This window comes from Triticum aestivum, chromosome 1A, assembly GCF_018294505.1.
Source record: "Triticum aestivum cultivar Chinese Spring chromosome 1A, IWGSC CS RefSeq v2.1, whole genome shotgun sequence".
NCBI classification, from domain to species: domain Eukaryota; kingdom Viridiplantae; phylum Streptophyta; class Magnoliopsida; order Poales; family Poaceae; genus Triticum; species Triticum aestivum.
The window spans coordinates 571,589,788-571,606,641 of record NC_057794.1 but is presented as its reverse complement, the minus strand read 5'-3'; the positions used below and the strand labels follow the sequence as shown (position 1 = coordinate 571,606,641).

The following is a 16,854-nucleotide window of genomic DNA, read 5'->3' as shown; positions in this document are numbered from 1 at the left end:
AGCACTTGAAAATGATGTGTTTGGAGAAGATTGATTATGAAGATATAATTGAAGATTTCATATCAATGAACGCGAGACGGATGACACTCTTAAATAGAGCATGAGGTCAGTTTCTTGGTTTTGGTATTTTGCGTTGATACTTGAGAATTTCCTAAACATTGTATGAAATAACATAAATTTAAATTATATAATTATGTGATTATGCTTGAGTTATATTATATGTTTTTAATGTTAGGGGCCCCATTTTGCTTTTCGCACCGGGGCCCCGAATTCCTGGAGACGGCCCTGTGAACACCCTCTTAGCTCCGTGGGCCAAAGGAATATATCTATCTCTATGTGTGTTATTTTTCCATCTCCAGTTCAATAGTCTTGGAAAGGTAATTGACAGAATGCAATCTTGCTCCTGGCTCCTTGGTTAAGAGCATCTCCAGCCGTTCGGCCCTAAAGGCACCGAAAAAAAGCGGTCTGGGGAAGCGCCGGCGATAAACTTGGCGATGGGGACAGTTTGGCACCCAGCCGTCGCCCCCCAGGTCGCCCCCGGGCGCCGAATTCAGCCCACTTTCGGCCCAAAAACGGCCCGATATCTACGTGAATCGGCCCATATTCGATGCGGTTTGGCGTGGTTCGGCGTGAATTTTCGAATACAAATATAAATCAATTAGTTCGTCACATAGTTCGGCGTGTTTCGGCGTGTTCAACAAATAGTTCACTACAAATTATATTGTTTAACGAATAAAAACTCAAGTTTCATCACACGTCATTCCCGGCCTCGCCCTTGAGCCTTCATAGGTGCTCCACCAGATCCTGCTGCAGCTGATGATGCACTTGTGGGTCTCGGATCTCCTGACGCATACTAAGGTAGGTAGTCCAGGTTGCCGGTAGCTGCTGATCAACTTCGGCTAGAGGGCCCTGCCTGTAGTATGGTTCAGTGTCAAACACTGGCTCTTTGTGCTCGCTCTCAATGATCATGTTGTGCAAGATGACACAGCAAGTCATGATCTCCCACATTTGATCTTTCGACCAGGTCTAAGCGGGGTACCGGACAACAGCAAATCGAGATTAGAGCACACCAAATGCCCGCTCGACATCCTTCCTGCAGGCCTCCTGAATCTTCGCAAACCAGGCGTCCTTGCCTCCTGGCACAGTGTTTGAGATGGTCTTCACAAATGTCGACCATCTCAGATAGATGCCATCAGCTAGATAGTACCCCTTGTTGTACTGCCGTCCATTGACCTCGAAATTCATAGGAGGAGAATGACCTTCAACAAGCTTGGCAAAGACTGGGGAGCACTGCAGGACGTTGATGACATTGTAAGTTCCTGGCATTCCAAAGAAAGAGTGTCAAATCCAGAGGTCATGTGTGGCCACTGCCTCAAGCACCACACTGCAACCGCCTTTGGCGCCTTTGTACAACCCCTGCCAAGCAAATGGGCAATTCTTCCATTTCCAATGCATGCAGTCGATGCTTCCAAGCATCCCAGAAAATCCTCTTGCTGCATTCTATGCTAGGATCCGAGCAGTGTCTTCCGCATTGGGTTTTCTCAAGTATTGCGATCCAAACACTGCCACCACTGCCCGACAGAACTTGTAAAAACACTCTAAGCTGGTTGACTCGGCCGTGCGCCCATAGGCGTCGAGTGAATCACCGGGAGCTCCGTATGCAAGCATCCTTATAGCTGTCGTGCACTTCTGGATGGAGGTGAATCCAAGTGTGCCGGTGCAATCCTTCTTGCACTTGAAGTAGTTGTCGAACTCCCGGATGGAATTCACAATCCGAAGGAAAAGCTTTCGGCTCATCCTATAACGGCGCCGAAATGTTTTCTCACCGTGCAATGGAGCGTCGGCGAAGTAGTCCGAGTAGAGCATGCAGTAGCCTTCCAGACGATGCCGGTTCTTTGCTTTCACCCGCCCAAGCGCCGAGCCACCTCGCCGCGGCTTCTCACTACTCGCGAGCAGGCCGGCGAGGGTGGCGAGCACCATGAGATGCTCCTGCTCCTGGGCGTCGGCTTCGGCTTCCTCATCCAGCAACGCCGCGAGCGCCTCCTCATCTTTGGAGTCCATCGTCGGGCCGGACAATTCACCGAACACCTTGTGGGCGAGGTGGGCGCAAGCCCGCCGGTGTACAGGCCCTGCGCGGCCGGAGCGCCGGAAAAGGTGCCGGGGCGGCGGCGGAGAGGATCCCTTGGCGAAACCCCTTCTTTTTCCCGGCGGGAGATGGTCTACCTAGCTGTGGCGGGCGGTGGTCGGCGCCGGGATCGGAAGGGTGGCGCAAGGTGGCGGCCGAGCGCGGGGGGCAGGAGGCGAATCTGGGCGGGTGGCTTGGCTTTTCGTCTGTCAATGTGGCCCCGGAAACGCTTTTCCCTTGCGTCGGAGCCCCCGAGCGCCCCCCCAGTGCGCCGGATTCGGCCTGCGAGCGTCGGGCGCCAAAACGGGCCGAGCCGACGGAATTCGGCGTCCTGGGAACGTGACTGAGCCGTTTTTTCGGCGTCGGCGCAAATAAATTACCTGAGGAGGCCGTTCTAGAGGCGTGGCTGGAGATGCTCTAATGCACTGGACTGTACCGGGGCGGCCGGCGCAACTTGCGTTTGATTCTTGCAGCGTGTGGACTGGTTCACCATCCGTTCGCCGGAGATCTCTTCATATCATGTCTACGTAAAAGCCATGGGGAAGATTCAGGACTCCCCGTCATATTACAGACAATGGGAGCAAAAAGCTTTTCTGGAAGATGCTAGCTCATAGTATAAGCTAGCAAAATGCGTACTTATTTCATGTATTTATGCAATCAGTTTTTAAGTTCCACGGTCATGCATGGGTTCACTTCCAAAAAGCATGTTATCGAAAAAAATTATATAAAACCATCAACTGCACGGTAGCTGCGAGCGCCGGCCGCCGCCAAGCCCGCCAAAACTGCCACAGTGCCGCCAAACAGAAGGCCAACTGGTGCGGCCCTTTTCTCTAACTAATTTTGATAAACTGACCTGCAAATTTGTATAACAGTTTACTAGTTACTACAGTAATATTAATATGTTTTGGAACATTTTTTGTCGGTCACAGATTCAAGATTTTCAATAGCTCCTCTTCCAAGTCCAAAATCAAGGTTCTATGTTTTTCCATTCCAACTATCTATCCAAGTTACAAGCCTATAAGTCATGGAGTTCATCAGTTCAAATTCATTGATATGATTTGTGTTTGGTTCATAAACAGAAACAATTATGCATCCTAGGTCTAGAAGAAAGTATTTGGTTAACAATTCCTGTAATTGTTGCATCTGCGGAAAGGAGCTTTTCTAAAATCAAGTTGTTGAAGTCCTACTTACATTCTACTATAACACAAGAAATACTTAATGGCTTGGAGAAACTAGCACTTGAAAATGATGTGTTTGGAGAAGATTGATTATGAAGATATAATTGAAGATTTCATATCAATGAACGCGAGACGGATGACACTCTTAAATAGAGCATGAGGTCAGTTTCTTGGTTTTGGTATTTTGCGTTGATACTTGAGAATTTCCTAAACATTGTATGAAATAACATAAATTTAAATTATATAATTATGTGATTATGCTTGAGTTATATTATATGTTTTTAATGTTAGGGGCCCCATTTTGCTTTTCGCACCGGGGCCCCGAATTCCTGGAGACGGCCCTGTGAACACCCTCTTAGCTCCGTGGGCCAAAGGAATATATCTATCTCTATGTGTGTTATTTTTCCATCTCCAGTTCAATAGTCTTGGAAAGGTAATTGACAGAATGCAATCTTGCTCCTGGCTCCTTGGTTAAGAGCATCTCCAGCCGTTCGGCCCTAAAGGCACCGAAAAAAAGCGGTCTGGGGAAGCGCCGGCGATAAACTTGGCGATGGGGACAGTTTGGCACCCAGCCGTCGCCCCCCAGGTCGCCCCCGGGCGCCGAATTCAGCCCACTTTCGGCCCAAAAACGGCCCGATATCTACGTGAATCGGCCCATATTCGATGCGGTTTGGCGTGGTTCGGCGTGAATTTTCGAATACAAATATAAATCAATTAGTTCGTCACATAGTTCGGCGTGTTTCGGCGTGTTCAACAAATAGTTCACTACAAATTATATTGTTTAACGAATAAAAACTCAAGTTTCATCACACGTCATTCCCGGCCTCGCCCTTGAGCCTTCATAGGTGCTCCACCAGATCCTGCTGCAGCTGATGATGCACTTGTGGGTCTCGGATCTCCTGACGCATACTAAGGTAGGTAGTCCAGGTTGCCGGTAGCTGCTGATCAACTTCGGCTAGAGGGCCCTGCCTGTAGTATGGTTCAGTGTCAAACACTGGCTCTTTGTGCTCGCTCTCAATGATCATGTTGTGCAAGATGACACAGCAAGTCATGATCTCCCACATTTGATCTTTCGACCAGGTCTAAGCGGGGTACCGGACAACAGCAAATCGAGATTGGAGCACACCAAATGCCCGCTCGACATCCTTCCTGCAGGCCTCCTGAATCTTCGCAAACCAGGCGTCCTTGCCTCCTGGCACAGTGTTTGAGATGGTCTTCACAAATGTCGACCATCTCAGATAGATGCCATCAGCTAGATAGTACCCCTTGTTGTACTGCCGTCCATTGACCTCGAAATTCATAGGAGGAGAATGACCTTCAACAAGCTTGGCAAAGACTGGGGAGCACTGCAGGACGTTGATGACATTGTAAGTTCCTGGCATTCCAAAGAAAGAGTGTCAAATCCAGAGGTCATGTGTGGCCACTGCCTCAAGCACCACACTGCAACCGCCTTTGGCGCCTTTGTACAACCCCTGCCAAGCAAATGGGCAATTCTTCCATTTCCAATGCATGCAGTCGATGCTTCCAAGCATCCCAGAAAATCCTCTTGCTGCATTCTATGCTAGGATCCGAGCAGTGTCTTCCGCATTGGGTTTTCTCAAGTATTGCGATCCAAACACTGCCACCACTGCCCGACAGAACTTGTAAAAACACTCTAAGCTGGTTGACTCGGCCGTGCGCCCATAGTCGTCGAGTGAATCACCGGGAGCTCCGTATGCAAGCATCCTTATAGCTGTCGTGCACTTCTGGATGGAGGTGAATCCAAGTGTGCCGGTGCAATCCTTCTTGCACTTGAAGTAGTTGTCGAACTCCCGGATGGAATTCACAATCCGAAGGAAAAGCTTTCGGCTCATCCTATAACGGCGCCGAAATGTTTTCTCACCGTGCAATGGAGCGTCGGCGAAGTAGTCCGAGTAGAGCATGCAGTAGCCTTCCAGACGATGCCGGTTCTTTGCTTTCACCCGCCCAAGCGCCGAGCCACCTCGCCGCGGCTTCTCACTACTCGCGAGCAGGCCGGCGAGGGTGGCGAGCACCATGAGATGCTCCTGCTCCTGGGCGTCGGCTTCGGCTTCCTCATCCAGCAACGCCGCGAGCGCCTCCTCATCTTTGGAGTCCATCGTCGGGCCGGACAATTCACCGAACACCTTGTGGGCGAGGTGGGCGCAAGCCCGCCGGTGTACAGGCCCTGCGCGGCCGGAGCGCCGGAAAAGGTGCCGGGGCGGCGGCGGAGAGGATCCCTTGGCGAAACCCCTTCTTTTTCCCGGCGGGAGATGGTCTACCTAGCTGTGGCGGGCGGTGGTCGGCGCCGGGATCGGAAGGGTGGCGCAAGGTGGCGGCCGAGCGCGGGGGGCAGGAGGCGAATCTGGGCGGGTGGCTTGGCTTTTCGTCTGTCAATGTGGCCCCGGAAACGCTTTTCCCTTGCGTCGGAGCCCCCGAGCGCCCCCCCAGTGCGCCGGATTCGGCCTGCGAGCGTCGGGCGCCAAAACGGGCCGAGCCGACGGAATTCGGCGTCCTGGGAACGTGACTGAGCCGTTTTTTCGGCGTCGGCGCAAATAAATTACCTGAGGAGGCCGTTCTAGAGGCGTGGCTGGAGATGCTCTAATGCACTGGACTGTACCGGGGCGGCCGGCGCAACTTGCGTTTGATTCTTGCAGCGTGTGGACTGGTTCACCATCCGTTCGCCGGAGATCTCTTCATATCATGTCTACGTAAAAGCCATGGGGAAGATTCAGGACTCCCCGTCATATTACAGACAATGGGAGCAAAAAGCTTTTCTGGAAGATGCTAGCTCATAGTATAAGCTAGCAAAATGCGTACTTATTTCATGTATTTATGCAATCAGTTTTTAAGTTCCACGGTCATGCATGGGTTCACTTCCAAAAAGCATGTTATCGAAAAAAATTATATAAAACCAGGTCTGATATACAATTGTTACAAATTGAATATGCTGTAGTAATATTTTCTCCGTCTGGAAATACTTGTCATCAAAATGAATAAAAAGAGATATATCTATATGTATATTAGTTCTAGATACATCATATTTTATTCATTCTGATGACAAGTATTTTCGGACAGAGGGAGTATCTGTTTTGGATTTATAATTAATCATGCAGATCGAAAACGGAAGATAGTTTGTTTCGAACGTGTTGCTTCTTCCTGGAAAGTTTGACTGATCACAGTGATGTCTCATGGAGATAAAAGGAGAGGGGCGTCACATATTGCACGGAATTTGTATCTTATCCATAAAAAATAGCGGGATATAGCGTCCCTAATAGCACGCTATAGCGTGTAGAAAATCGTCTACCTAAATAAATCAATGTATAATGTCTTGTTAATAGCATGTTACTATAGCGTAATTTAAGAGGGTGGTGCTATTTTTTCCTTGAACTTATTTTGTACACAAGAACTAACTTTTTGTAGGTTTATTCTGCTTCCTACATGTTTATTTATTTATTTTTGTCGAAAACAATCATTCAAAAAATAAAAAACTTTCTGTAGGTTTTTTCTGCTTCCTACAGAAGGCATTTTCTCTTGCAGATTTTGCCAATATTCTCTAAGGCAGGCCGTCGCAATACAGTGCATCTACATTAGTAAAAACATAATTTTAGCCGATATACAATCTGCACTATCTTAGGGCATCTCCAACGGCAACCCACAAAAGTCCTCCCTTATTCGTCTGCAGACCGCTGGGTGGAGGGTGGGGGACAAAGATGCGGAAGGCAGCCATCCAAACCGTAGCCGCATACATTTTCACAACAATTTGAACCAACCGGACTAAATTCGTTCAAACAAGTCCGGATTTCATATAAACACGGCCGGATTTCATTACAAATACATCAAAGCGGTGCTAGGCGGTCTCTGGAGTATAATTAATACCTAATCTAAATGATCGACAGCGTCTAGTCCCCGTGTTTGGCCATCAGCCCCGAGAACTGAAGTTTCACCGTCTCCAGTTCCGCCTCGGCGCTCTCCAGCTCCACCTCCGTAACCTCCGCCTCCGGAGCACCGGGAACTGAACCTGTACGCCTCCATGTTGTCGCCAAGCGACTAATCGGTTGAAGATGCTCAGCCCACCAAACTTGGCGTCGCGACGGGAGGGGAGGAGTGGTGGCCTTCCTGGGACACGAGTGGCGGTGACCTACCGTGCACTACTCTTGCTCGCTGCTGGCGGCGCCTGCGGATGTGTCGGCTTCTTCGTGGTCGTAGCGCTGGGACGCGGCCTCGACGATGTCCTCCTCGTCGGTCTTATCGAACAACGCCTCACCCACCTCATCGTCGCACTCCTTGCCGGCGGACGCCACCTCAGCCACCTGCTGCCGGTACTGCAAGCGGGCGAGGCGGATCTCGTGGGCGGAGCGGTATGACTTGAGCAGCGTCTCCTGCTCCGCCAGGTCCATGTCCGGCACGACCACCCTGTCGGCGGCGACCTGCTCCTCTGCCTGCAGATGCTCCTGGAGGAGGTTGTGGTTGTAGTTGTCGTCGTCATGCGCCTCCGGGAACTGGTCCTCCCCCCCCCCCTCCCACACCATGTCCATATAATGGTCACGGGCCTCGCCGATGGTCATGGTGCAATGCACCGGCGAGTGTGGAGCGGAGGAGGAGGGTGTCGTGGAGGAAGAGGAGAGGGTGGCGTTTGCTCATTGTCGGAGGCGTCCTCCGTTTGCATGTTGTCATCGGAGGCGTCCTCCGACTGCCTGTCTGCGGCAATGGCGGCCATCTCCTTCTTCTACTCTAACGTCAGCCCATCCCATCCCAGAGAGTTTTGGCGGCGGAGGGATCCATGGCGGAAAGTGGTGCGGAGAGGGATGACTGTGGCTATGGTCGGGGCAGCAGTTTATATAGCATCGGCGGGCGGCAGAGGGACAGACGGGTGGCACCGGAGGAGACGCCTCGGCAACCGCGTGCCATCAATGCGGGCTGCAGACGGATGGATGGGCAGCCATCGTGTCGTTTGAACGCGCGACAGTCACCTACATCAGGAAGCGACGCGGGCGACGCTCTCTCGGCCGGCGCCGCTTCAATGCCGATGCCAGTGAGCAGTCACGTCCGCTCTGGCCGAGCATGAATGTGGGCACGGACGCTCTAGAGCGGCGTTGGCCGAAAACGCGCGGAAGGGGGAGGGGTTTTTGGCGGGCCAGCGCGGTCAGTTGAGGGCTTGGGACCGGTCTGGATTCCCGCGAACCTCCCCCACTTTTGTCTCCGGTTTGCGGGAGAAATTGTGTCTGAACCGCGTCGCGGACAGATACAGGACCCCGTTGGATGGTTTCCGCGGTCCGGACCGCACGGTTCAGGTTTGCGGGTCAGTGTTGGAGATGCACTTAGCCCGTTCTTCTGAACGAAAAGGACGACCAGCGATGGGCGTGCTTGAGGAAAACAAAATCAGACAGACATGTGCCCACGTGGCACAGATCTTTCTCCTTCTATCAGCAGTTTGATATCTGGTTATTAGTACTCCCTCCGTTCTTATTTACTCTGCATATTAGGTTTGACTGAAGTCAAACTTCATAAAGTTTGACCAAGTTTATAGAAAAAATATAAATATTTATCATAACAAATCATTATGATGTGAAAATACATTCAGTAATGAATCTAATGGTATTGATTTGTTATTGTATATGTTAATATTTTTATTTATAAACTTTTCAAAGTTTATAAAGTTTGACTTTGACCAAAGATAATATGCAGACTAAATAAAAATGAAGGAAGTACATAATTTAGCGTCGGGGTCCGGGAATCGGAGATCCTTAGTTTCACCACAGTGTGTTGTCTCCTTCAAGTGAAAAGGGAGATAAAACGAGGGAGGCATCTCATATTGTGCAGAATCACTCTATCTTGTATAGGACTAGCTTTCTATCTGCACGTATGGTTTTTGATTCTTGGAAGAAATTCACTCATTCATCTGATGTTGAGGCCAGTACGAACATCATGTATCTATCGCAGTATATTAAGCGAAGTGGGAATGCTTTTGAGGCCATCATTAGTCGGTATATGGTATCTTGTTTGCCAGCTGCTTGAATGACAGATCCCTATCTATGGATGCCTTACAAGTAGCCTTGGATCGGACTGGATTCCGTCACTGCATCATCATCGGCTGGCTGGCTAGATTCTAAAATCTTGGAGCCCAAAAGCTCTGGGATCCGGATTCGCTACCCCGGTCAAGTGGTAGGCGACGGGAATCGGAATCCAGGCCAGGGTCGCTATGCCTGGGAAGCTTCCCTCCTTTCTTCCTTTTTTTTTTTTTGAGGGATCCTTTCTTTCTTTTCACCTGAAAAGGAAACGTCGACCCCCAAAGGCTTCCTCCTCTTCACAGGGTGGGTACGTGCACGGCACACACCACCCCAGAATTCCACCCCGCTTGGTTCATTCTCAAATGATACTATTTGCTTCATACATATTGCTCCTACAAATATGGCCATAGCCCTATGTATGTGACCTCGCTTTTAGGTCTGTGTTTTTGAGGCAGCAAGTGAAAAAATATGCTTACCATGATTATGATATTTTCCGGCCTTCACCACAATCACAAATTGTTGTCCGCAAATTGTCCTATACAAAATAACCTACAAAACTTTTCTGACAGAGTGAAACAGCTCTCACATAGTAACAACGGAGTATAACAAAAACAACTAGCCATCTTTTTTTTTTGAATTTTCAAGGGGGGTTGGGGAGACGCTCCCCCCGCCTGAATCTTTCATTGAAAGGGGCCAAAACGCCCAAGTGTCACTTTTTACAAAGAGGAAGAGAGCGCGGGGGCGGCTCCGGGGGGAGACGAGACCAAACTTGCAGAAACTACAACGACACCACCAAAGCATGAAGCCACATATCAACATGACTTTGGCAGCCGTCCTTGAACCTACACATCTAGAGCACCGCATCGTCGCGGCAACACTTCATGGTAGAGGCGAGGGAGGCCGTAACGTCTCGGAAAATGATGGCATTTCGTCGTTTCTAGAGGTGCCAACAACAAAGAAGAAGGAAGGCGTCGGGCGAGGCGATGCCGATCGCCGACAACAAGTCGAAGAGGTGGAGAGTGGTGACCGTGGCGCCGCCCGTAGCAAGCCCAAGGCACCGCCAAAACCTAACAGCAAACTCACACCCGAAGATGAGGTGGTCGGCCGTCTCAAGCGTCGCCGAGCAGCACGGACAACCAGCTTCCGGAGAAGTGATGATCGTCTTCTTTAGGAGCATGCCGTGAGTGTGGATCCTAGCCATAGACAGGAGCCAACCAAAGAACTTCACGTGAGAGGGAGCCATGGAACTCCAGAGAAACCTGGCGTTGGCCGTCTTCTCCCCACCCAGGCGATAGAGGGTGTACGCCTAGCGAGACGAAAACACACAGTTGGGGTGGAGCAGAGGGTGACCCATTGCTGATCCTCACGAGCAGCACCCGAACATCCATGCATAAGGCCGATCGGCACCTCCTTCTCCTGGAGAGAGCGACCTGAGAGAGGCGCGGGACGATGACCTCCCCCATGCCACGCTGCTGAACCTGGCAAACCGTCACCTCGGGGCAGGTGGAGTGAGAAAACACCCCCAAGCGGCCCACAGGGGAGCCACCAATCATGCTAGAACGACGTCTTTTGCCATCCCCCCCCCCCCCCCCCCCCCCCCCCCCAAGTGACTTTTGAGAGAGAGCGGTAGGATGGCAGGAGATTTTGTAGAGTGTGCCAGTTCCCGTCATCAGGAGCAGAGGCGCCGGCGGTAAGAGGGGAGTGGCCATTGAGCTCAGCCCGCGGCCAAGCTGCTCCATGCGACAGTGGAGCATCTTGAGTAGGAGGCAGTCATTTTGCATGCTGAGATCCCGCACGTCGCAACAACTAGTTATCTGACTTGTCGGCTAAGGTGGACAGCCAAAAATTTCAGCAGCATAGAGATCCAACAGCCGAAAAATTCCAGCAGGCGACATGCCCAGATGCTCCACTCGTTAAACTGCTCGACGAGGTGTTGTACTTGCAAAATCACTAATTAAGGAGTACTCGTTACAAAGATCACTTCAATTCCCTTTGTTGCGACAAGTGGCGCACATGCAGCGCGCCACTTGTCGCAACCAGGGAGTTTTCCCTTTTTTTCGTAGATCTGTTTATTCAAAACGTTTTATCTCTCAAACCGTGCGTCCAAATCTCGAACCGTTTTCACCATTGGATTCCTCGCGTCGAGACCTTCAAAACTAGATCCCATGTTGATAAGTTTTGACGAATTTTTTTCACGAAAAAACTAGACAGAAAAACCGAACCAGGAGCACGGGTTTTTCCCCTTTCCGAAAGAGGCGTGCCCGTGCCTCTCACGAAATCACAACTATGCCTTTCGCGGAAGCAAAACCATGACTCTCGCGGAAGAAAAAAAAGAGAAAACGTGTTTCTTTTCGTTCCCGAGGAGGCACGGCCGTGACTCTCGTGAAAGCACAACCGTGACTCTTGCAAAAGCAAAACCGTGACTCTAGCGAAAGGAAAAAAACAGAAAACGCGTTTTTTCATTCCGAGAGGCACAACCGTGACTCTCGCGAAAGCACAACCATACTTCTCGCGCAAGCAAAACCTAACTCTCGCGGAAGAAAAAAACAAAAAATGCGTTTTTTTTCGTTTCCGAGAGGCACGGCCGTGACTCAGCGAAAGCACACCCCTGCCTCTCGCGGAAGCAAAACCGTGACTCTCGCGAAAGAAAAAAAAGCAGAAAACATGTTTTTTTCGTTTTCCAGAGGCACGGCCGTGACTCCCGCGAAAGCAAAACCGTGCCTCTCGTGGAAGCAAAATCGTGACTCTCGTGAAAGGAAACAAACACGTTTTTCACGCAAAATATTTTTTCCAAAAAATATTTTTTGATTGAAAAGCTAAGGAAGAGCGATGGAAAACCAAAACGTCGAAAAACCGTTTAAAAAGCCGAAAACGCGTGCGGAAAACTAAAAAAACAAAATCCGAAGGAGCGCCCAAAGCGCGACACGTGGCGAATGGCTGAGAGCGCGCCAAGTGGCGCTGATCGTTGCGAGGCTCCCGAAGGAGCGCTCGTTAACTAGTTGCTCTCTTGTACTTGAGTCTCGTGGGCAAGTATAGTATTTGTTGGGATAAGTCCATTCACTTGGAGGTGTCTTGGCAGCCCAACATCAGCCCACATAAGTTCAACGCATGTGAACCATTGATCTGTTTTGTATCCAACGGCTGTGAGTGCTTCCTAGTGAAGTGAGCACCCTTGCTGGTGGTGGCTGCCATTGTGAGAGTGAGATAACACACAACAAGAGGAACTTAACCAGTGAGAAGAGAGGAAGAAAAAGAAGTGGAGATTTTGTCCAAATCTGTTGCACCTGACTGGATAGTGTTCAAGCTGGTGATTGGAGGCTCAAACCTGCTTGGATTGGCACCAAACTTAGTGAGCTTGTTCCTTATTTCGACTACTTCTATGATCTATCTGGTTAGCTAATTAGAGGTGGGTCAGTGGAGCATCATATTTGACTGCTTTTGTTAGTTCAGACTGTTGTAGTTTCATAACAGAGTAGTTTTGGGAGACGGACAGATTGGGTAGGAAAACGGTGTCTGATTGAGCTGAAATTTTGAGGGGATCTCAGTAAATCATGTGTCTTATTGTATGCCAATTTTGGTGGTATTTGTTTCAGCAATTTGAGAGTAGTTTGCAAAATACTGAAGGGGACAGATGTTGTGTAAACTCTACTTCGCTAAAATCTTGAGTGTTATGGTTGTTGTTGTTGTTGCCGGTTGGCAACATGGAGAGTGTGTTGTAAATCTCTCTGGAGGTTCTAGAGAATACTTGTACTCATCATTCTAGTAGTCAAGTTGTGTGGACTGGTCAGCCATAGTATTTTACTCCCTTAGTTGAAGAGGTTCTTCCACATTAAATCCTTCTCACATGTGTATGTTGTTTGTGTTATTTTACTGCTTACTTGTTGATTGAAACTGTCCTCAAAGTTCACTACAACAAAAGGGGGGGTAGTGTGCATATTTGTCGTATCGGTGAATTTATGCATCACATATTTGTTGTTTAGCCCTAACAGTATTGAGCCTCTCCTAGGTCAGTATATATACATGTACAAGACTTTGAGGGCAAGAAGCCTCCTAGAGATAAGTTAGGAGGTGGGTTGCAAATCCTATTCTAGCAAATATAGAGATATGTCAATGTACTCTTAACAGCCATCTTGCAGTTCATGAATGTAGACGAGAATCTACAACAACATAGAGACAAACTTAACCTTGGAAATAACCTAACAATACTTTGTACACACAATAGACAATACTCCTTTCCCTCTCGTTATTCTAACCAATGCTGGATTGCTTGCTTCCTAAGAGATCTAGTTTGTACAACTTTGTTCAGTGTCCGCTGGAGTTTACACTGCTTCATCCTGAAAACATGAGAAAGCACTTGCACTGTAAGCTTATTTGAACTCTAAAGTTTGAACAGAAATACAGGTACTCAAAGAGTGTGAAGGATTGTTCTTTCTTTCTTTTGATTTGTTCTATGTAGGCATGAGGTTGGATGAATGTGTGTGTGTGTGTAAACAGTGTGGAGCTGCACAAAATCTAGCAAAAATATATGAATGAAAAAGCCTTGTAAGGAGGGGAGAAAGACTGCAAGATCCATCCAAGCTTTTGCTTTGGAAGTAGGGAGATTGTCTATTAGTGCTAAGATTAAACCACCGATAAATTGGGCCAGGGTGGCTGCAATTAAGCAGTTTGGATCATAGAGAGTTCATTCATGGTACCAGTTCTGCATGCATGGTGGCAACCTCTTAAGGAAAAGACAAATACAGCACTGACTGGTGTGCGTCTGCTCAACTGAAAACTTGTTATATTAGGATTTAGGAGTAGACCTGGGTCTTGAGGAATATACATACCAATTAGGTCCAGAAGCCCTGGGTCTTGTACTTGGGGAAGGGGATGCGGCCGTACTCGATGTTGTTGACGTCGTCGACGAGGATCTGGAAGTGACGGCGCACCTCCTCGGCGGACTTGGTGCCCCCCATGGCGCTGGCCACCTTCTCCCAGAGGTTGGGGGCGGCCTCCCCATAGTAAGCGAGAGCCTCCTCGAACATCTTGTTCTCCTTCTTGCTCCACTCCGAGTCGGAGCTCGGTGAGGTGCTCCGAGACGATGACCCGGAAGACATCCTTTGAAGGAGGTAAAGCTTCCCTAGTGAGATTCTACTTGAGCTAGTGCTAGCTTCTTGTATCTGATATTCTGATGTCTTGAGAGAGCTCTGGTGGTTTGGTTTGGTGTCTCTTGCTGCGGGGGCTGCTATTTATAGGCCCTGTGGGTTAAAGGGTGGCTGAGGAGAGGACAACATGTATATTGTGGGATAAGGGTAGGCATTCCCAACGTCGTCTGGAGTTGTATCCAGCATTATACACATCATCTAGTCTAGATATTATAGCTGTAGAAATCAACGTCTGGACTCTGAAGTTGTATATATCCAACATTATTGTACACATCATCTAGCCTAGATATTTTATAGATGTACATGTATGTAGAAATCAACTCTCGGATTCCTCGTATCTGAATCCGAATATATGGAGAAAAGTATACTTTTCTTCCCTCAACTCTTGGTGAAGTCGATTTGGTCCTTTAACTTTGAAACCGGACAACTTAGGGCATCTCCAGCCGTTGGCCCCCCAGGAGGGGCAAAAAATCGCCCCCTGAGGGCGCACCGGCGCTAAACCGCGCACTGGGGGCGTGATGCCCCCCAGTCGCGGCCCCCCACGGGTTTTTAAAATGTTCAAATCCAGCGCAAACACAACGCAAACACGGGCGAGTTCGTTCAAATTTAAACATATTTTACAAAAAAAAGAAAAAAAAACTACCGCGGGCTACCCCCGCCGTCTCCCTCGCCGCCCGCCTCGCCGCCCGCCCACGCGATTCTACATGCCGAGGAGGCTGTAGAACCGCGTGTAGTCACCGCCGCCGCCGCCGTCGTCGTCGTCATCGCCCCCGCCTACGCCTCCGACGTCCCTGCTGCATCCTTCCCGCGGTTGGCGTGGCGGGTTGGACGGTCCGGGGGCGTCGTCGTCGGAGCTATCGAGGACGACGACACCGTCCTCGTCCTCTCGCCCACGTTTGCGGGCGGCGATCTCCTCCAGGGCCCGGCGCTATCGGACCATCTCCTCGCGCACGTAGTCATCGCGTGACCACCGCATGGCGTCCTCGTCGGAGAAGCCGCGCCGGGCTATCTCCTCGTACTCCGAGGGGAGGCTGGACTCCACCTTGGGCTCGACGAGGGCGCCGAAGCTGCGGGTACGCGTGCGGACAGGCGTGTCCTGGGCCTCCGGCTTGACGGGGCGGAGGTGGAGGCAGGGAGAGCCACCGGAGCTGCGGGTACGCGCGCTGACAGGCATGTCCTGGGGCTCCGGCTTGACGGGGCGGAGGTGGAGGCAGGGAGAGCCGCCGGAGCTGCGGGTACGCGCGCTGACAGGCATGTCCTGGGGCTCCGGCTTGACGGGGCGGAGGTGGAGGCAGGGAGAGCCGTCGGACGAGGAGGAGGACGCCCCGGTCTCCATGCGCCTCGACGTCCAGGAGCTTCCCCGGCGGCGTGAGAAGGACGGGGGAGCGGGGTACTCGAGGCGCGGCGTGTTGCCGCCCTCGATGTACTCGAGGACGGCCTCCAACGTGCGGCCGGGCACGCCCCACCACCGGCGCCGGCCATCGGAGTTGAGCCTGCCGGAGGGCACGACACCATTGGTGGCCTCGAGCTGCTCGGTGTGACGGCGGCGAAAGTAGGGCTCCTAGAGCGAGTTGTCGGGGACGTACCGTGGCCCCTCCCTCGCCGCCCGCGGCAGGGACGCGCGGATGCGTGCGATCTCCGCACGCCGCGTCACCCCGGTGGGTGGTGGTGGCACCGGCACGCCGGCGACGCTGATCCTCCAAGCCCCGGGCACCCGCATGTCCGGCGGGACCGGGTACTCGGCCTCGAAAAGGAGGCGAGCCTCGTCCTCATGCAGATGACGGCGCCCGAATCCGTTCGCCGCCGCGCCGTCGCCTGGGAAACGCTCAGCCATGCTTTCTCAACTGGTGATGGCGAGAGGAGGAAAGGGAGAAAAATGAGCGCGTCGTCGTTGGATGATCGGGGTGAGTCTCTCCGGCGCGCTTGCAGTCGGCTTTTATAGGCGGAGACGCCGCGTGGTAGGCTTGGCCGGCGCGTTACGCGTGGCGTCATTGCATGGCGGCCGAGGGACGCGCCGCCCAGCCTTCACTGCGTCGCCCATGAGGCATCAATGGAGGCTGACCGGCGCGGCAGCGCGCGGCAGTTTTGGCATTGATTCGCCGCGGGAAACGAGGCGATGAGGACGACTAAGGGGCGAGAAGAGGGTAGAGTCGCTGACGCGGCAGGGCCGCGGCTCTTCGCGCCAAAAACGATTCGCCCGGTGTCCCCAAGCGACCCCCAGCGCGTCGGGTTCGGGTTGGGTCCGTCGACGCCAATTTCGACCCGAGCCGGCGAAAACTGGACTCTTGGGGGCGTGACTGGGCCGATTTTTTGGCGCCGGCGGACAAAAAGACGCCTGGGGGGCCTTCTTGGGGGTGCGGCTGGAGATGCCCTTACACCCCCCAACTACCGAAACCAGA

The 16,854-nt window shown here is 51.3% G+C and overlaps 1 protein-coding gene across 1 annotated transcript; it reads right to left on the bottom strand.

Moving 5' to 3' along the window:
• Positions 1–13,424: 13,424 nt before the first annotated feature.
• LOC123068775 (protein RADIALIS-like 3) lies at positions 13,425–14,497 on the bottom strand. The gene is made up of 2 exons (XM_044491429.1): positions 14,138–14,497; positions 13,425–13,645 (listed from the first exon to the last, which is right to left on the bottom strand). Exon 1 carries the CDS (start codon positions 14,405–14,407, stop codon positions 14,141–14,143), a length of 267 nt encoding a protein of 88 aa, XP_044347364.1. The 5' UTR covers positions 14,408–14,497; the 3' UTR covers positions 13,425–13,645; positions 14,138–14,140.
• Between the last annotated feature and the right edge of the window lie 2,357 nt (positions 14,498–16,854).

Bases quoted from the DNA above. Each gene is read 5' to 3' on its own strand.
- LOC123068775 (XM_044491429.1), bottom strand. From the start codon at position 14,407: ATGTCTTCCGGGTCATCGTCTCGGAGCACCTCACCGAGCTCCGACTCG.